Source organism: Salvelinus sp. IW2-2015, linkage group LG24 (assembly GCF_002910315.2).
Source record: "Salvelinus sp. IW2-2015 linkage group LG24, ASM291031v2, whole genome shotgun sequence".
Lineage (NCBI taxonomy): Eukaryota > Metazoa > Chordata > Actinopteri > Salmoniformes > Salmonidae > Salvelinus > Salvelinus sp. IW2-2015.
Window position 1 is genome coordinate 1619421 of NC_036864.1, and position 20862 is coordinate 1640282.

Genomic DNA, 20862 nt, shown 5'->3' on the forward strand with positions numbered 1-20862 from the left:
CGTGCAAGGCTTCTGTGTTTGGGGAGGGCTGGAGGTCAGACATTTACCTGGCACCATCTGGCCAGCAGTGTGWGAGCATCTGCCTGCTGCAGCCATACATCACAGATGGAACATCACGGGACATGACGGAACACACCCTCTGTGCTCGCCGCATTCTAAACACTACTCGAAAAATCTAAACTGGGGAAATCTCAAATGACATTCTATTCACGCATAGGGATTAGGGCAACAGTACCGAGCTACATGGGTACCTCTGGTTGAAAGTAGAGCACTAATGGTTCAAATGAGTGCACTATAAAAAGGTAATAGAATATTATTTAAGATGCATGTCCCTTTAACATCCCCTCCCGAGCTGACTCAGTCAGCTAACTGATGAGGAAATTCCATCCGGAGCTCCGGCTACATGGAGAAAGAAACAATACGACCTTGCTCAGTTTCCTAGAGCCGGGTCTTAAATTGCAAATGCTATTTCATTAGTGGCCAGAGCTGTCTTGTTTCTCGGAAAAACACAGCTTTTTCAAGAATATATCACTTGTTCATTATAATAAAATAGCAAAGCCTGAAACACTCGTTGAACAAGGTCCCTAGGGACGTGGACCCAGAGCTAAATCAAATCAGAAGTCTCAGAGCCCTGAGTGAGATTATGAGGGAAAGCACAGTGTGAAGCACGCAAGTCAGTCAGTCAGCATTGTGTCTGTGAGCTATGAGGCTAATCTAAGAGAAACMGAGAAAAGGCATATCCTAGACAGAGTGACACAGGCCAAGTCAAATAATTAAAGCCGAATGCCAATTAAATSAAAATGCCAGCACAGATTACTAATGACAAATAGAATGTACTGTAGGCCTATTTCTATAGCGAAGACATTGAAAGTGTGTAGAATTGGCAGAAATTTACTTTAAAACTGCAACAATGAGGGGTGCAGAACTGCAGAAGGAAAGCAGCTTTAAAACAAACCGCCATTGGCCATGTTCACTACTCCTCCCCCCCCTGAAAAATCCTAGGGGAAGCACTGTGTTGCGTCATAGAATCTCTCCCCCGGAGGTCACTTCCTATCCCAGACACCTTGTCCTTAGACTACTGCGTTAATGGTTTATTCATGAGCTCACAAGGAATAGGCCTAGGCTACAGTACATTTTTGCTTGCGGCCGCGCCGGTACTTCGTAACATCGTGTACCTCCTGTTTAAGCATTGTAACAGCTGTATCCCTATGGGAGAAGTTGAAGTAATGGATGCTAAATACCTTCAATATTGCAATGTTTATAATGTACGKTACAATCCCAACACAGATTGTGTCGTTCAAATCTCCAGATGGAGAGTCAAGTACTTGGATTTCACACATCCTGTGTGTGTGCGTGAAAGAGAGGAATAAAAATATATATTTTAAAAGGCAGAGAAAGACAGGCCATTTATCAGGAAAGATGAGAGCTGTCAGTCTGTGTGCTGACTGAGTGAGGAAGTGACGGCAGAGGGAGGCAGACAGTTGGCAGGCCGGAGCCATGCACTATTCAGACACGACTCAGATGGAGAGGGCAATGGGGCGGACAGACAGCCAAGAGGTCTTCACACACAGCTCACATTCATAGACAGACACTACAAAACAAACACTTCCTTGGCGGTGTCACACATAGGCCTAGACAAACCATAAAGTGATAGGCTAGAATATCAGACAGTGACAGCAGATCCCGTAGGCCTATTCCTATCATGGCCGACAACAACCCAATAAATAAGAGCTAAGTCTAACTCCACATCCCAAGCAACATCCTGCTGCACTCGTGTCTCATGTAGTCCTGTAAAACTAACGTGGAGAGGCTACAATATCAGTGGCAGGCAGATCCCCATTTCTTCAAACGCAGGGAGCCCAAGACAACATCCCCAGCAGACAAACTAGGGCCTACCTCTACATCATCACTATCATGGCTAACAAGAATGTCATCCGGCCTGACGCATTTATTTGGCGCTGTAAAAGTTTTAGCTGATGCTCTAAACCTTAAGCACTGAGTCTGTCTGTGTGAGAGACAGAGTACAGCGCTATTAACTCAGGTAAAGGACGAAGAGACAAGCAGCTGGTGACGACAGGCTCGTGAACTAATGGGAGTCCTGTAAAAAGATACTCCTCCGTATTACCACCTGGCTTCTGGACGATGAAATGTAGTCTACGTCCCAAATGGCACCCTATTCTTCCCGATAAAGTGCACTACTTTTGACCCAAGAATATATAGTGCACTAGGCCCATATAGGAAATGGGGTTCCATTTGGGACGCAGCCATGGTGAGATATAGTGCTGGTGACTGGGAAGTGAACGGTACAGTAAGGACCCAGTCAACTCCCCCTAGCCCGGCCTCTCAAAGTMACTGCCGAGAGAGGTGGTTGGCTTCTTAAACTGATTGCATTATAAATTCCTCTACTTCTTATAAATTATCCTACTTCACCCGTGAAGTTTTTAACAACGTACAATATTCTAATTTCAGATGACACTTTTCAAAACCAACTTATTTAAACTTCTCCCTAAAGTCTCTAAAGTGTGTGTATGATGCCAGATTTTAATGAGGCTGAGTAAAAATGAAATGTTTTAAGGTCTAAAATGTACTGTAGACGAAGTGGCAGTTCTGAGGCAGGGATTATGAGGCAGCCCCCAGATCTCTATACTATTTGTGATTTGGTTCATGGGGAGTTCATAGTCTTGGATCTACTATGGGAAGACAAAGTTCTGCCAGGCTGCCACTGTACCACACTGTAATCTAGTGAGTCATACTCCCACTGTCAAGGCATCCGCATGCTTCCCAGCCGAAACAATTCGGAAGAGTTTGCGCATACAGTGCATTCGGAAAGTATTCAGACCCTTTGACTTTTTCCACATTTTGTTACACCCTTATTCTAAAATGGATTCATTTGTTTTCCTCATTAATCTACACACAATACCCAATAATGACACAGAAAAAAAACGATTGAGACATTTTTGCTAATTTATAAAAATAAAAAAAATAACAGAAATAAACATTTACATAAGAATTCAGACCCTTTACTGAGTACTTTGTTTAAGCACCTTTGGCAAAGATTACAGCCTGGAGTCGTCTTGGGTATGACGCCACAAGYATGGCACACCTGTATTTGGGGAGTTTCTCCCATTCTTCTACGCAGATCCTCTCAAGTTCTGTCAGGTTGGATGGGGAGTGTCGCTGAACAGCTATTTTCAGGTCTCTCCTGAGATGTTCGATCAGGTTCAAGTCCGTGCTCTGGCTGGGCCACTCAAGGATATTCAGAGACGTAACCCGAAGCCATGCGTTATCTTGACTGTGTGCTTAGGATCGTTGTCCTGCTGGAAGGTGAAACTTCGAACCAGTCGGAGGTCCTGTGTGCTCTGGAGCAGGTTTTCATCAAGGATCTCGCCGTACTTTGCTCCGTTCATATTTGCCTCGATCCTGACTAGTATCCCAGTCCCTGCCGCTGAAAAACATCCCCACAGCATGATGCTGCCAACACCATGCTTCACTGTAGGGATGGTGCCAGGTTTCCTCCAGACGTGATGCTTGGCATTCAGGTCAAAGAGTTGAATCTTGGTTTCATCAGACCAGAGAATCTTCTTTTTCATGGTCTGAGAGTCTTTAGGTGCCTTTTGGTAAACTCCAACCGGGCTGTCATGTGCCTTTAACTGAGGAGTGGCTTCCGTCCGGCCACTCTACCATAAAGGCTTGATTGGTATAGTGCTGCAGAGATGGTTGTCCTTCTGGAAGGTTCTCCCATCTCCACAGAGAAACTCTAGAGCTCATTCAGAGTGACCATCGGGTTCTTGTTCACCTCTTTGACCAAGGCCCTTCTGGCCAAACTGAGCAATAGGGGGAGGTGGCCACCTCTAGGAAGAGTCTTGGTGGTTCGAAACATCTTCCATTTAAGAATGATGGAGGCCACTGTGTTCTTGGTGACCTTGAATGCTGCAGAAATGTTTTGGTACCCTTCCCCAGATGTGTGCCTTGACATGATCCTGTCTCGGGGCTCTATGGACAATTCCTTCGACGTCATGGCTTGGATTTTGCTCTGACATGTACGGTTAACTCTGGGACCTAATATAGACAGGTGTGTGACTTTCCAAATAATGTCCAATCAATTTCTAGAAACATCTCAAGGATGATCAATGGAAACAGGATGCACTGGAGCTCAACATTGAGTTTTGTAGCTAAGGGTCTGAATACTTAAGTAAATAAGTATTTTATTTTTAATACATTTGCAAAAACCTGTTTTTGCTTTGTCATTATGGGGTATTGTGTGTAAATCGAGGAAAAACATGTATTTCATACATTTTCTAATTCAGCTGTAATGTAACAAAATGTGGAAAAAGACAAGGAATCTGAATAAGTTTTGAATGCACTGTATATTACGACAACATTTGTGACGTTCTTGTGAGTTTTGGACTTCGTTAAGGGTTTTTTCRCRGCTGWTCGGGCACACAAAAACATTTCGATGCAAGCCGAAGTCGGTAGCCGAAGTCTACGCCCCTTCGTCCGTGATTGGTCAACAGTAGAGATTCTTCAATAAAGTCTGTTGTCATTCAATGAGAGACGACTGGTTATTCAAAGTTTCATTGAGAGGTACAATTTTACATCTAGCTAAGATTGGTGCAGTGTGAGACTAATATCTGCTTGGCTAAAATGTCAAAATGAGTGACAGACTTCTAGAGAAATCATAGATTCATTCTGACTATTTTGAGGAAACGTATGTAAACGGTGTCTCAAAATGGACACAAAGTACTATCGCCGCTTTTGTATCGTTTTTCAAGCAAAGGTCTTTCGAGGTAGTATGCTAGCACACTTGACCGGTTCGCCAAAGGCGCCAGCCGAAGTGAAGCATATGCTGAAGCCATTAGACAACACTTTCCTAAAAAGCTTGTCAGCCACTGAGTACTGCATACGTTCACTGGGGGAAAAGTCTATCATTGGTGGCCGGAAGCCTTTCAAGGCTGGATTCCTCCAATTTGGGGATGAAAAGCTGTTGATAAAAATCAAAAGGACTCAAACACACTATAAGCAACTCAAGTTGGTACTCTACAGCAGTTAGGAACTCAGACCTAGGTCAGAGTAGTCTTAACGTATTACTGGCCTGGACAGGCAAAAACAACTTGTATTGGTGACAAAACAGCTGATCTCTGTGTTGCAATCATTGCACGCAAAGGAATTAGTAATCAAGAAGAGGGAAGACAATGGCACTCTGACGCCTGCCTGGTGAGACCTGGCCACAGTACGAGCAGCTTACGGACCTAGGGTGCATGAGAGATAATCATCAGTAGTTGTCATTTAGCTCTGGTCTCAAATGACACTGAGGTGTGAAATCTGGTATCCACACCAGACAGAACGTTCGCTCGCTATAGGGGTTACTTCCAAGATGGAGATGCCGTTCGTTTTTTTGGAGGGGTGTGTTTGGCTTAATCTCGTTCACCTCCAGGGAGGTATTCATCATTGTGAGTCTCGTTTAAAGACAATTCAACTAGCCAATCGGTGCTTGAACATGGGAAACTATCTCGATAACACCTGAGCTATTTCCTAGAAACCATATTTTGGGAGGATCTTATTTTCATACCAATGGAGAGATACCTCAGAAATTCCATTCCGCCGTACAGATTCTAAAAAAAATCTTACTGAGTTTTAATTGAATTCTTGATGTCAACTATTAACTACAGAATGTCGTGCTGTGGGTGGTAGCCTATATATTGGGAAATTTGCTGTGTAAGGAATTGTCAACTGTAACCAGCAGACAGACAGAACAGACAGAGACGACAGAGACAAAGAGACAGAAGATACCAGAAGATACAGACAGACAGAGAACCAGACAGACAGACAGACAGACAGAAGACCAGGACAGACGACAGACAGACAGGAATGACCAAAAAAAAAAAACAGACCAGAGACAGACAGACAGAGACAGAGACAGACAAGACAGACAGAGACAGAAGACAGAGAACAGACAGACAGAGAGATGACAGACAGACAGACGACAGACAGAGAGACAGACAGACAGAGACAGACAGAGAGACAGACAGACAGACAGGACAGACAGACACAGAGACAGAAGAGAGACAGACAGAGACAGAGACAGACAGAGACAGAGACAGACAGCAGAGAAGAGACAGAAGACAGAGACAGACAGACAGACAGACAGACAGACAGAAGACAGAGAGACAGAGACAGACAGAGACAGACCAGAGACGACAGAGACAGACGAGACAGCAGAGACAGACGACAGAGAGCAGACAGACAGACGACAGAGAGAACAGACAGAGACAGAAGAGACAGACAGAGACAGACAGACAGACAGACAGAGACAGACAGAGACAGACAGACAGACGAGACAGACAGAGACAGACAGAGCAGACAGAGACAGACAGAGAACAGAGACAGGCAGACAGACAGAACAGAGACAGACGACACGACAGACAGAGACAGAGACAGACAGACAGAGACAGAAGACAGACGACAGAGAAGAACAGAGACGACAGAGACCGACAGGACAAAGACAGACAGACAGACAGACAGCAGACAGACAGGACAGACAGAACAGCAGACAGACAGAGACAGACAGAGACAAGACAGAGACGACAGAGAAGACGAGACAGACCGAGACGACAGAGACAGACAGAGACAGACAGACAGAACAGACAGAGACAGACAGACAGACAGACAGACGACAGACAGACAGACAGACAGACAGACAGACAGACAGACAGACAGAGACAGACAGACAGACGACAGACAGACAGACAGAAGACAGAAGACAGACGACAGAGACAGACAGACAGAGACAGACAGAGACAGACAGGACAGACGACAGACGACAGACCAGAGAAGCAGACGAGACAGACAGAGACAGACAGAGACAGACAGACAGAGACAGACAGAGACAGACAGAGACAGACGACAGAGACAGACAGAGACAGACAGAGACAGACAGAGACAGACAGAGACAGACAGACAGAGACAGACAGAGACAGACAGAGAAGACAGAGACAGACAAGAGACAGACGAGACAGACAGAGCAAAGACAGAGACAGACAGAGACAGACCGAGACAGACAGAGACGACAGAGACAGAAGAGACAGACCAGAGAGACAGAAGAGACAGACAAGAGACAGACGAGAGAACAGAGACGACAGAAGACAGAGAGACAGACAGCAGACAGAGCAGACAGACGACAGACAGAGAAGACAGAGACCAGACAGACAGAGCAGACAGAGACAGACAGAGAGACAGAGACAGACAGAGACAGCAGAACAGACAGGCAGACAGAGACAGACAGACAGACAGAGCCAGAGACAAGAGCAGACAGAACAGAGGACAAGACCGAGACAGCAGACGACAGACAGAGACAGACCGAGAACAGACAGAAGAGACGACAGAGACGACAGAGACAGACAGACAAGCGACAGACGAGACGACAGAGAAGACAGAGAAGACGACAGACAGAGCGAAGACAGACAGACTACAGACAGACGACAGGCACAGAGACAGAGCAGACGAAGTACAGAGACAGACAGAGACAAGACAGAGAACAGACCGAGACAGACCGAACAAGACGAGACAGACCGAGACAGACAGAGCAAGCGACAGAGACAGACAGAGAAGGACCAGCAGATCAAGAACACGAGACAGCGACAGAGACACAGGACAGACAGACAGAGACAGACAAGACAGACGAACAGACCAAGACAAGACAGACAGAGAACAGAACAGACAGAGACAGACAGACAGAAGACAGACAGACCAAGACAGACGACAGAGAAGACAGACAACCAAAGAGACAGACAGAGACAGAAGATACAGACAGACAACAGACAGACAGACAGAAGACGACAGACAGACAGACCGACAGAACCAGACAGAACAGACAGACGACAGAGACAGACAGACAGACAAAGACCAGACAACGCACAGACAGAACAGACAGACAGACAGACAGACAGACAGAGCAGACAGAGAACACGAAACAGAGACAGGAAGACAGAGACAGAGAGCAGAACAGAACAGAGACGACAGACAGAACAGGAAGAACAGACAGAGACAGAACAGAAGAGCAGACGGCGACAGAAGACACGAGACAGACAGACAGAAGCAGACAGAGACAGAAAGACAGAGACAGACAAGACAGGACAGACAGACAGACAGAAACAAGACAGACAGGGACAGACACGAGACAGACAGAGACAGAAAGAGACAGACGAGAACAGAAGACAGGACAGACAGAGACAGACAAGACAGACAGACGACAGAGAGTCAGGACAAAGAACAGACAGAAGACAGAGAAGACAGACAGAGACAGAAGAGCAGAGACAGAGACAGAGACAGACAGAACGACCAGAGACGACGAGACGCAGTGACAGAGACAGACAAGCAGACAGAGGACAGCGGAAGCAGAGACAGCAGAGACCATGACCAGAGAGGAAGATATACAAAACTGTAAGAAGAGAGGCGAAGGGAGGAAAGGCAGATATGCAGAGAGAAACGATAAGTAGCAGCAGTAGCATTTAGAGGCTGCAGCAAGAGAAGGAGTTCCATAGATCAGCAGCTCCCCCAACTGTAGCAGGCAGAGAGAGGCAGATGAAAAGAGATAGAGAGAGACACAGCAGAAAGAGAAGAGGTAGAGTCAGAGACTAACAAGAGGAAGAAAGAGGGAACGCAAGTCAGCAAAAGAAAGGGGAAAGGGCAGAGAGTAAAACGGGAGTGTATGTGGGGAGGGAGGGGTTTAGTGTCCAGGGAAGATTGCCAGGGATAAGGTGAGGTATAGTAGGAGAGAGAAAGTCGAAGCAAGGCCTAATCAGAGGAAAGAGCATCGCCATGGAAACGGCTATGTTTCCGCCATCAGAGAGAGAGGTAATTGGCTGATGTTCGCCGCTCTTAGTCTCTCAAAATAAACTGTAAAAGCTGATGCTGTGACTCGCAAAATCCTGCTCACACAACTACACGGTGGTATCTATACTATGGTTTCTGAAAACACTCATTAAAAAGCAGAAGTACAGGGATAAAATATACACTGTTCCAAATGGTACAGATCAAATGTTTCAGTCAGAAGGCAGGGAGGGACAGAACTAGCCTAACTTACCTCTTTCAAAGTGGTTACATTTTATCACAAAAAAGGACGTTAGATTAAGATGGTGATTCATGTATGTGTCTGGAATGGCAGTCTATTCGTCATAGGCCTATATTCCAAAACTTTTCACCGGGTTCCATTTCTAAATGCAGCCAATGTACAGTATCTTTATCAGTTATCAATCATTGCTTAACTAGACCCCTGCCTGAGGCCAGGCCAAAACAGTATCAATGAGTTAGCCAGCTAGCTCTGATARGAAAGCTAAACTTAGACAGGCGTTTTAAGCTGCTGAGTCAATTAGTCCAGGGGTTCAACCTTTTTTCCACAGGAACCCCATTTTCACATTTGAAATATGTCATGCTCTCCGAGCTTTATTATTATTATTATTATTGTTTGAGATAGCCTTTAATAAATATACCACAAGCTTGATTTTGTTTAATTTGAGGGACCTAGAAAACTTTTGTTTTGAAGCTAATTTCATGCAATTCTACGTAGTTTAACCAGACTCATGATTTATTTTAGGTAGGCTATTTATTCAWAATACATTATAATTATAATGGAATAGAAAAAGAAAGTGCAGACCAGATTTCACCAAATTTTATTCCGCTACCAAATGTGTTTTATGATCATTTATATTAACCCTCAATTTAATTACAATACCGTTCTAAAGTTTGGGGTCACTTAGAAATGTCCTTGTTTTTGAAAGAAAATCTAATTTTTTGTCGATTAAAATAACATCAAATTGATCAGAAATACAGTGTAGACATTGTTAACGTTGTAAATTACTATTGTAGCTGGAAACGGCTGATTTTTACTGGAATATCTACATAGGCGAACAGAGACCCATTATCAGCAACCATCACTCCTGTGTTCCAATTGCACGTTTTGTTAGCTAATCCAACTTTATCATTTTAAAAGGCTAATTGATCATTAGAAAACCCTTTTGCAATTATGTTAGCACAGCTGAAAACTGTTGTCCTGATTAAAGAAGCAATAAAACTGGCCTTCTTTAGACTAGTTGAGTATCTGGAGCATCAGCATTTGTGGGTTCGATTACAGGCTCAAAATGGCCAGAACCAAAGAACTTTCTTCTGAAACTCGTCAGTCTATTCTTGTTCTGAGAAATGAAGGCTATTTTCCAATGCGAAAATTGCCAAGAAACCAACGCCGTGTACTACTCCCTTCACAGAACAGTGCAAACTGGCTCTAACCAGAATAGAAAGAGGGTGGGAGGCCCCGGTGCACAACTGAGCAAGAGGACAAGTACATTAGTGTGTCTAGTTTGAGAAACAGACGCCTCTCAAAGTCTCAACTGGCAGCTTCATTAAATAGCACCAGTCCTCAATGTCAACAGTGAGGAGCGACTCCGGATGCTGGCCTTCTAGGCAGAGTTGCAAAGAAAAAAGCCATATCTCAGACTGGCCAATAAAAATAAAAAGATTAGAGATGCGCAAATAACACAGCACTGACACAGAAAAAATCTACGTTTGAGGTGTTCGGATCACCAAAGAAGAACATTGCGTGAGATGCAATGTGATGGTCTGGGGTGCTTTGGTGGTGTAAAGTGGGAGTTTGTACAGGGTAAAGAGGGATCTTGAAGAAGGAAGTTTATCACTCCGATATGCAACACCATGTCATACCCTGTGGAACGGTGCTTAATTAGAGCAATTTCCCTCCTACAACAGGACAATGACCCAAAGCACAGCTCCAACTATGCAATAACTATTTAGGGAAGTATTGTATAGCACGGATATCACCCTATTGAGCTGTGTGGAGCAGCTTGACCGTATGGTAGCTAAGAAGTCCATCAAGCCAATCCAACTTTTTTGTATTATTTAGCTGACTCTCTTATTCTGAGCCAATTACAGAAATGAGTGCATAGTCACGATACTTTCGTACCCACAACCCTGGCGATGCAAACACCATGCTCTACCAACTGACCACGAGGGACTACAAAAAAGTTTGCATAAATGTGGTATCAACACTGGGAGGCTGCCTCTGATCACATGTAGCCTACGTTGTTGAGCATTGCACTTTACGCCCCACCCTCCCCCCCACCAAAGTAAAATAACTGTTAAGCACTGTATAAAACACGTGTTCAACCTTGGTCAAAGAAGGCACTGGGTGTGCAGGCTTTGATCCAGCACTGCTCAAACGTCAGAGTCGTTTATTAAGGTCAGGTTGAGCAGCTCATTTCTAAAATGTGGTTGGTTAGAGGGGGATTGGAACAAAAGCCTGCACACCCATAGCTCTCCTGGAGATGGTTGACCACCCTTGATGTAAAACATTAACATTTAAAATATTAATACATTTGTAAAACATTTATAAAATAATTCACTCATTGAAAATGGCGACCTACAAGAAGCCTTCGAAAGTCAGACTCATTGTTGGGAAAAAGCTAAAATGCAACGAAAATCTGATGTAGATTGTTATGGATACTTTAAACCCTTTACTTTATTGTAATGTAAACATATTGTAGGATTTTAAGGATGCCCAATTTGACAACACTACGTCCATCTTCTCTGACCTGAAAAGTGTTGCAGYTGACTTGGCCTATTCAAGATAACGTGCAGCAGATCAATTAAATCAGACTGGTTTAGACACAGAATAATTAGCTAGCTAGCTAGTAATGCAGTAATATAAAGTTGTAATTTACAATCAACAATGTAGATATGAATCGAAGTGGGTCAGATTTTCATTTTGTCTACAAGTAGCACCTTGTGCTGGGGACAATAAAAGGCCATTCTAAAATGTGCAGTTTTGTCACAACACAAAGCCACAGATGTCTCAAGTTTTGACGGAGCGTGCAATTTGCATGCTGACTGCAGGAATGTCCATCCGAGCAGTTGCAAGAGAATTGAAAGTTATGTGAGAGAAATTAAGCCGCCTCCCACACTCCCACACTCCAACACTCCCACACTTGGTCTGCAGCCTCACAACCGCAGACCAAGTGTGACCACGCCAGCCCAGGACCTCCACATCCGGCTTCTTCACCTGCGGGATCGTCTGACACCAGCCACCCGAACAGCTAATGAAACTGAAGAAGATTTCTTTCTGTAATAAAGCCCTTTTGTGGAGAAAAACTCATTCTGATTGGCTGGGCCTGGCTCCCAAGTCGGTGGGCCTACGTCTTCCCAGGCCCACCCATGGCTGTGCCCCTGCCTGGTCTGGTGAAATCTATAGATTAGGGCCTAATGAATTTATTTCAAATTGACTGATTTCCTTATATGAACTAACTCAGTAAAATCTTTGAAATTGTTGCATTTATATTTTTGTTCAGCATATATATCTCAAAGATCAAATGACTATGTTAGGCTACAAATATTTTTATACAGCTGAAGCAAGTCCACACATGTGTTTTCAGGAAATATGTATTGTATTTTCTAGTTTAGTCAAATTTATCGCAAGGGATATGAAGTAATCAGATAGGCCTAATTTTATGACGTTTCTACCGGATCAGGAAATTTTTTCCCCACTTTCATGCTGAGAAGTAATAAAAAACGAGAGAGCTGGAAAGATTTTTCAAATAGGCTACGTTGAGGAACTATTGTCATTCTCAATGGATGTAAAAACAGACTTTGTTTACTTGCTGTTTGAGGCAAAGAAAATATTCCTTTGAGAAGCTCCAGAGTGCTGGTGAGTTAAGACAATCAGAAATACTATGCAATCTCCAAATGGGCACACTTACAGGCCTACATTCGCGCGCAGGCCAGGTAGACTAGTTCTACTTCTATAAGCGTAAATCAGGTGCGTGTCCTTACTCAAGATTGATAACAGTGCTCCAAACAAAAGACATTGAATAAATTGACAACTCGTAATGAAATAAACCCATACTTTATCACGTGTAGACTAGGCTCTGCAAACTACGTGTCCACTCCTACAATGACAACAGTAAGACCGTAATAATAATATATTGAATGCATTAACAGAAATTACACAACCAAACAAGCAACGTAGATTCAAAATGATGTTAATTAACAGTAAATGTACTACAGGTGATACTGGTATGCCACCGCAGTGGCCTCCACAATGGATTAGTCCACTCAGACAGGCATGAATGAGACAGGTGTCTCGTGCCAAATGTTTTATATATACAGTATCAGTCAAAGGTTTGAACACACCTACTCATTGCAGGGTTTTTCCTTTATTTTTACTATTTTCTACATTGTAGAATAATACTGAAGAAATCAAAACTATGAAATAACACATATGGAATCATGTAGTAACCCAAAACATTTTTGGGAGATTCTTCACAGTAGCCACCCTTTGCCACTGCTCAATWAAAAAAACCTTGGTTAAAATGAATCATAGAATGTCGTTTATGGGACATGTTGAAAACATTAATACATGCTAATAATAGTTAAGCAGTTACCTATAGTGATAACTAGCCGGGCGACAAGATATGTTTTGCATTCGCTACCAGGTTAGTTTGTTCTGTTCACTATTATATTTTATAGTCTAGGAYCGCCTGCTGCTGCAATGTCCGACTGTCTCTCTCTCTCTCCACTTGAGCAACAGCTCACTCCTTTTACATGCAGGTAATGAGCGCACACAGACGCGCTATAGTGTCATTCCAATCCTGGCTGATATGTTGATTTTTATGCGATTGATAAAATATTTTWAAACTATATATAATATATTACATTATGAGAAATTATTAAATTCCTTTAAATGACTTTTCAGAGAGAGCAGGGTGGGAGAGAGACAGGTGAATGAGTGAGAATGAGAGAGAAAGATGGAGACAGCAAAAGGGAGAGAGAAGGGGAGACAAAGATAAGAGGCTGTGAATGAGATCCAGTCATATTCTCACTCTCGGTGATGATAAATGGGTTTGGCCTGCTCTTGCCATGGTCTATGTGGCCTTAGTGCCGTAAAGCCTGCTCTGTTCCACTCTGTCAGCCTGCCTACCTCTGCCAGGTTCACTGCCCTGTCTGGAGAAACCCAGAAATCCTGACAAAGACAGACTGCTCAAAATCAAACACACACAAACACAGATGGCTGATGATTGCTTGAATTAGATACAAAAACTGTAAATATTGCATCTGGAAAAACCAAAGTACCTGATTGTTACAAAGATTTAGAAAAGACAATTAAGATCATAGGAACTGGGAACGACAAGAAAAAGAGTGATTCATTTTTTAGGCCTAACGGTTTTAGCCTCGCTCTATCCCATGCCTCATCTTCTAATCGTTAAACAGGTGAGAGCAGAGAGTGGAGCAGTCAGTCAGTTGTTCACACACGCCTCTGGAGACAAATCCCAACATGATGGAGGGCTAGAGCCACAAACCAGGCTGAAATCCACAGACTGAAGAATGAAGCGCACGCACATACCTTCCCTGACACACACACACACACATCCCCCAACATCAAGGACAAGAGTCAGGGGTCATTCTACACTAGAGGGCAGCGTCTCCCCGGATTGATAGCTGTGTGATTGAGAGAGGGATGAGTAGATGAGGTTTGAGCGAGAAAAAGCGACAGAGCGAGAGAGATGGAGGTTTAAGCGAGCGCTCTTGGTGGTGAAAGGACTGATAAATGGATATGTAATTCTACAGATGCTGTGATGAAAAAAGTAAGATGCCGCCGACAGAGATGGTCGCCTCGCTTCGAGTCCTTAGGAAACTATGCAGTATTTTGTTTTTTATTTCTTCAATTCTTACCCCAGGAAATCATAACTCTTATTACATACAGCCGGGAAGAACTATTGGATATATGAGCGACGTCAACTTACCAACATTACGACCAGGAATACGACTTTCCMGAAGAGGATCCTCTGTTTGGACCACCACCCAGGACAATGGACCTAATTCCAGAAGCCGGGCCAAAACAACGGCGCCGCAGAAGGGGCAGACGGAGCGGCCTTCTGGTCAGGTTCGTAAACGTGCACATCGCCCACCACTCCCGAGTATAATACTCGCCAATGTCCAGTCTCTTGACAACAAGGTAGATGAAATTCGAGCAAGGGTTGCTTTCCAGAGAGACATAAGAGATTGTAAAATCCTCCGTTTCACAGAAACATGGCTCTCTCGGGATATGTTGTCAGAATCGGTTCAGCCACCGGGCTTTTCCATGCAACACCTCTCTGGGAAGAGGAAGGGCGGGGGTGTGTGCTTCATGATTAACGACTCATGGCGTAATCATAACAACATACAGGAACTCAAGTCCTTTTGTTCACCTGACCTAGAATTCCTCGCAATCAAATGCCGGCCATATTATCTCCCAAGAGAATTCTCATCAGTTATCGTGACAGCGGTGTACATACGGCCCTCAAGGAACTTCACTGGACTCTATGTAAACCGGAAACCCTATATCCTGAGGCTGCATTTAATGTAACTGGGGATTTTAACTAAGCAAATTTGAATACAAGGCTACCTAAATTCTATCAGCATATTGATTGCACTACGCGCAGGTGTAATACTCTCAATCACTTTTCTTCACAAGCATTTCGCTACACACACATGGTTAGCAGATGTTAATGCGAATGTGACCAATAAAATTTGATTTGATGTCACAGAGGGGAGACAGGACAAAAACCAGGTCGGCCACCTCAACCACAGGACAACACACCCATCCATCTCTGTCAACAGGCTCTCTCTTTCTCTCCATCAATCGATCCGTCTCCCTTACCCTCTGCCAATCTCCCTCTCTCTCGCTGTCTGTTTTGCCCTCTACCTCTGTGTCTCTTAATTATGGCCTCTGAATTAAGTTCATATTTCATCGTTGGCATCATGTGTCTGGCTAGTCAGCTTGGATATGTAATAAAGCAGCGACAACTCCATTTAAAGAGCAAATCCCGACTGCTGGCCTGGTGTAATCACTGTTGACAGACTTAGAATCACTGACTGTACCCTGCTGCCTCCCCCAGCCTCCATCTCCCTCCCCTCAGGAGTCCATARTAATACACAGACGACAGATAAAGACATGTACTGGTATATGGATGGCTTTAAATCCCCTTATGACCTCACAAGATAGCGCCATACTGGATTGCCGCCGTTTTGGAAGCTTCGACAGAACTTTGCTACTTTGTGATTATTTTGCCATTTATTTGTACTCTATTTTCACTAAATATATCCGCTATCATTTCTTACATCCAACAAGAACTCTTGAACATCAGAGCGGCAGTTACTTAACCCAATTCCGATGGTTTTAGCTTTGAAGTATGGTACTACCATGATCCTAAATAATACCATGGTATTGCCTCATTGAAATAGCATGGTTTTAAACTGCATTATACATATGGTACCATCTTTAGGAATTATGCGTTACTGTAGTACAACGGCAGTACAATGCTTTAAATAAATAAACCCCCCAAAGTCAAGAGGTTGGTTGGTATTATACTGATGAATTCATATACCAGTATGGTCAGAGGCAGGCTACWATTGTTGGTCCTAGTTTGTCTGGGCAACAAAAAAAGGGCAACAAAAAAAGGAAACCGTTGCTGTGRAAAAAGGGAAATAGTTTCTGTATTATCCACATCAACGGGGCGGCAGTGGAGCAAGAAGACATCTTCAAATTCCTCTGTGCCAAAATCACTAAGGACTTAAAATGGTGTTTGAAAAGGTTTGGCATGGGCCCTCAAATCCTCAAAAAGGTCTACGGCTGTACCATTGAGAGCRTATTGACTGGCTGTATCACTACTTGGTATGGCAATAGCACCGCCCTCGATCGCATGGCACTACAGAGGGTTGTGCGGACAGCCCAGTACATCAGTGGGGCCAAGCTCACTACCATCCAGGATCTCTAAGGCCCGGAAAACCATCAACCACCCAAGCCATATACTATTTTCCCTGCTGGCGCACGGTAAGAGGTACATCAACAGGCTCCTGCACAGCTTCTCTCCCCAAGCAGTACGACTAACTAACAAAATAGCTACACGAACTGTGTTAACCTTGTATCCTTATTGACCTTTTATTTCAATCTCAATCTTGCACTGTCTCTATGCACACTCACAGKGCTCTACACACTCACACAAACTCCATCATTTGCTCACTCAAACATTCCAGGCTGTATCACAACCGGCCGTGATTGGGAGTTCCATAGGGCGGCGCACAATTGGCCCAGTGTCGTCCGGGTTACGGTTTGGCCCGCGGTAGGCGGGCCTAGTTAAATAAAAAATGTAATAATTTAAATAAAAAATGTAATAATTTATAAACTCTACACACCTGCAAGCTGCTGCTACTCTGTTTATCTCATATCCTGTTGCCTAATCCCTTTAGGCCGTCATTGTAAATAAGAATTTGTTCTTAACTGACTTGCCTAGTTAAATAAAATAAAATAAAAATAAAAAATACATATCTACCTCCATCACCCCAGTATCCCTGCACATGTAAATATGGTATTAGAACTGACTGTTTAAATATCTCCAGTATATAGTATGGTTACTTACTTTGTGTATTTCATATTCTTATTTCTTGTGTATTTTTCTAGTAACATATTGTTATTGATTATTGCATTGTTCGGTTTTGAGTTTGCAAGAAAGGCATTTCACTGTACTTGTACATGTGACATTAAAACCACAGGTTGTGTATCAACTTGTGTATCAAGCTCTATACAGTGGGCCCTTCTTTGGTCATGAGTTGTCCCGGTTACATGTGTCTATTAAAAATGGAATGGTTGAAAAAAAAGGCAAACCTGTTATGGTCTTTGCCTTTCAAATTCAGAAGTGGTCTTCTTKGACATTCAGCGCCTCACTTACCCCAATCCTATTCCCTCATATGTCTCAGCACGACCCTGAACCACTTCATGACTTATAGCTTACCTCYGGTTGTATAAACCAGAGAGACAGTCAGTGACACATAGCCTCACAAAATKATCTAGCCACTGGGCTGAGTCAGCGCTATCACAACGACTCAAACAATAGAACTGACTCCCTCACAGGTATAACCTCGCTAAGACGCCTTCACTTCCAAGGGCTATTCTATGGAGGATTTAAAGTTCTATGGGTGATTTGAAGGAAGAACTGGAAGAACTATACCAAAGCTACTGCCGTTACCCCATTATGGCCTTGGATCACAAGTTAAAGCRCCATCTCGTCTCAAAGGAGTACAGTAGAAGTAAAGCTATAGAACGAGCAAGTAAAAACTAAAAGCATCATTTGTGTCCCTTGGATTATGCACGGTGGCCACTGGCCAGATGGCAGAGTTTACCTCCCCCTCAGCTATTCATATGGCATCGTTAGAACAACACAGCAGATGTTTCACTGCTTRTTTTCTCAGATGGAGTTCTTTACCACAGAGCTGTGAACTGGGTTTTCTATTAAAAAGTGAGACGGGGAGGTGTTGTAAMCCAAAACAATGATACAGGGTCTGATATCTTTCCGCCAAAATGGTTTAGTTCAGGATTGGGGTGAACTTGTGTGGTTGAGTGGTAACGTTCCTACACGAAGCACATATCAGAGCTTCAAAAAGTATTGGGTTCAATGCTCCCTATGAGCACCATTCCTACATGAGTCGGATCTTAGATCTGTAATTAATATCCAGCAACATACCAAGGTCAGTGTTGGGTCCAGCCAAGACCTGTTTAAACTTGTCCAGGCGGGATGCCTCTCTCTCTGTCATGGCTGGGTTCCCGGAGGTGTTCTGGTCAGCTATACGAGCCACCATGGGGATGGTGGGCCGGTGGGGCAGGGACTGCTGTCTGTGGAGCGACGCATCTGGATAAACAGAGAGAGGGGAGAGATACTGAGAACAATAAACACACACACACACACAAAGATGCACACACTTGGTCACACGCAAAAACACAGACAAAACACACACACCTGTTGCAAGCACCTTTCCTCTGAGCACAGCCATTGAATTCACACGTCATACAAACAGACACACAAACACTGTGTAACCCAACCACCTTTCTCCACTCCAGGAACAGCAAACCCACATTTTTATATATTTTTTTATTTAACTAGACAAGTCAGTTAAGAACAAATTCTTATTTCCAATGACGGCCTACCCCGGCCAAACCCTAACAATTGTGCGCCTCCCTATGGGACTCCCAATCCCGGCCAGTTGTGATACMGCCTGGAATCAAACCAGGTTCTGTAGTGACGACTCTAGCACTGAGAAGCGGTGCCTTAGACCGCTGTGCCACTCGGGAGCACCRTTACAGACAATTACAAGGCAGAGTAGAGTTTGTTCCCAGCAGCAGAAGTAGAGGACAGCGGAGGACACCCAAAGTAGGTGTAGAGTGCTGCAGGGCCGAGGTCAGGCCACTCTGTCTGTCTGTCTGTCCATTAGCAGAGAGCAGCTTGTTTGTTGGCTGAAAGCGTGGAGGGAGGGAAGTGCCAGGTTAGACAGACGGGAGAGGAGACAGGGTAGAGAGAAGCTACCAGGCAGACAACAATATTATAGTGACGTGACTAAAGGAAAATGAACACCGAGGTTTTCTGTGATGAGTTGAGCTGAAGACGGCAGCTTATTTTGAATACAGCATGCAAAGGGGAGTGTGTGAATACTATCACTTCGAGCAGGCAAAGAACAGAGTGGGTAGCTCAACCTGCACTGCATTATCGTCATGATTTATAATTTACCCAAGCACTACAATAGAGAGCAGAATAAACACAGACAATATGAGGTCTCTCCCAGCAGGAAGGGCAGTGTGTGAGTAGGGGTCAGTGTGTGAGTAGGGGTCAGTGTGTGAACACGTCAGATGCGTGGGTCTGTCTTTTTTTTTGTGTGTGTGCGTGTGTGTGTATGTGTGTGTACTGATCAACACAGATGAATGGAGCAGACACCAGACAGTGTCTGCTCTGCCAGTGTCTCCTCCATGGAGATAACTACTGGTGTTAGGGCTGCTACGGGCTGCTTTCTTATCTCCTGCACCACCACAGACAGCATCCAGATGTTCCCTACTGCACAAGACAAACACCACCCTCTGCTGCTGCTACCACACAAACAAATGAACATGAAAAGCCTAGCGGGCTCAGAGCAGAGGCAGGGGGAGAGGAAATATTGTGTATAGAAGGAGTGGGTGGAGACTGAAGACAGAGGAGATGATGGGCCCTATGGAGTGGGGTTCCTCCTTTCAAGATTCCTTCCTTGTTCGGAAGATGTTCCTCACATCTGTCACCTCACCTGACGCTTAAATTTGTTTGTTGATTGATGGATAGAGGGGAGAGAGACCGAGAAGAGAGAAACATTCGACAGATGTCTACTTACCCTTAGGTGATCCGATGGGGGCCTCACTCAGTGACTTCACCAGTCTGCCATCACTGAGCGGGCTGGGCTCACAAGCAAACGACACCTCAGGGGTCGATTCCTCCCCTTCCTSCCCCTGCTCTTCCACCTCTTCCTCACGCGCCTCCTCTTCCTCTCGGTCCTCCAGCTCTGACGCGTCGGCATCGTCCCGTCTCTGCTTCTCCTGCTGCTTGCTGTGGTTCTCGATCACCTGCAAAATGACAATAACAATATATTTAAAAAAATGTAACTCCTTAAAAACAGCTTAATGTATTATAAGGGCGTATAAGTTAATATAAACCGGGCTTATGAATAGATAAGGGCCTTAGAAACACCCAAGGACGACTGACTGCTGTGTATGTTGACATCATAGAATCACCTTGTTGGCGGTCTCCATGACGACCTCGGTGTTGAGGTTCTGTGCGGCCATGGCGAGCAGCTCGTCGTCGTCGTCCCCCACGTCCCAGGCATCGCTGGTGATGCTCTCAAACTCCTGGAAGGTGGTGGCTTTCTTTGGCTTCCCTCCCGGTGTCGCCTGGGGCTTGTTGCCCGCTTTGATTAGACTGAGATGGAGAAAGATGAGGAGACGTTAAGGGTACTAGAAGTCATCCAGAACATTAA

At 44.3% G+C, this 20862-nt stretch overlaps 1 protein-coding gene across 4 annotated transcripts in view; it reads right to left on the reverse strand.

Moving 5' to 3' along the window:
* Nucleotides 1–20862, reverse strand: part of tbc1d22a (TBC1 domain family, member 22a) — a 188177-nt gene that overhangs the window by 162670 nt on the left and 4645 nt on the right. For all 4 annotated transcript variants that reach the window (XM_023969491.2, XM_023969488.2, XM_023969489.2 and 1 more), the window contains exons 3-5: nt 20621–20804; nt 20224–20452; nt 18558–18722 (exon numbers count right to left, since the gene is read on the reverse strand). In XM_023969491.2, coding sequence (XP_023825259.1) covers nt 18558–18722; nt 20224–20452; nt 20621–20804 — 578 coding nt within the window. The remainder of the gene's footprint in view (nt 1–18557; nt 18723–20223; nt 20453–20620; nt 20805–20862) is intronic.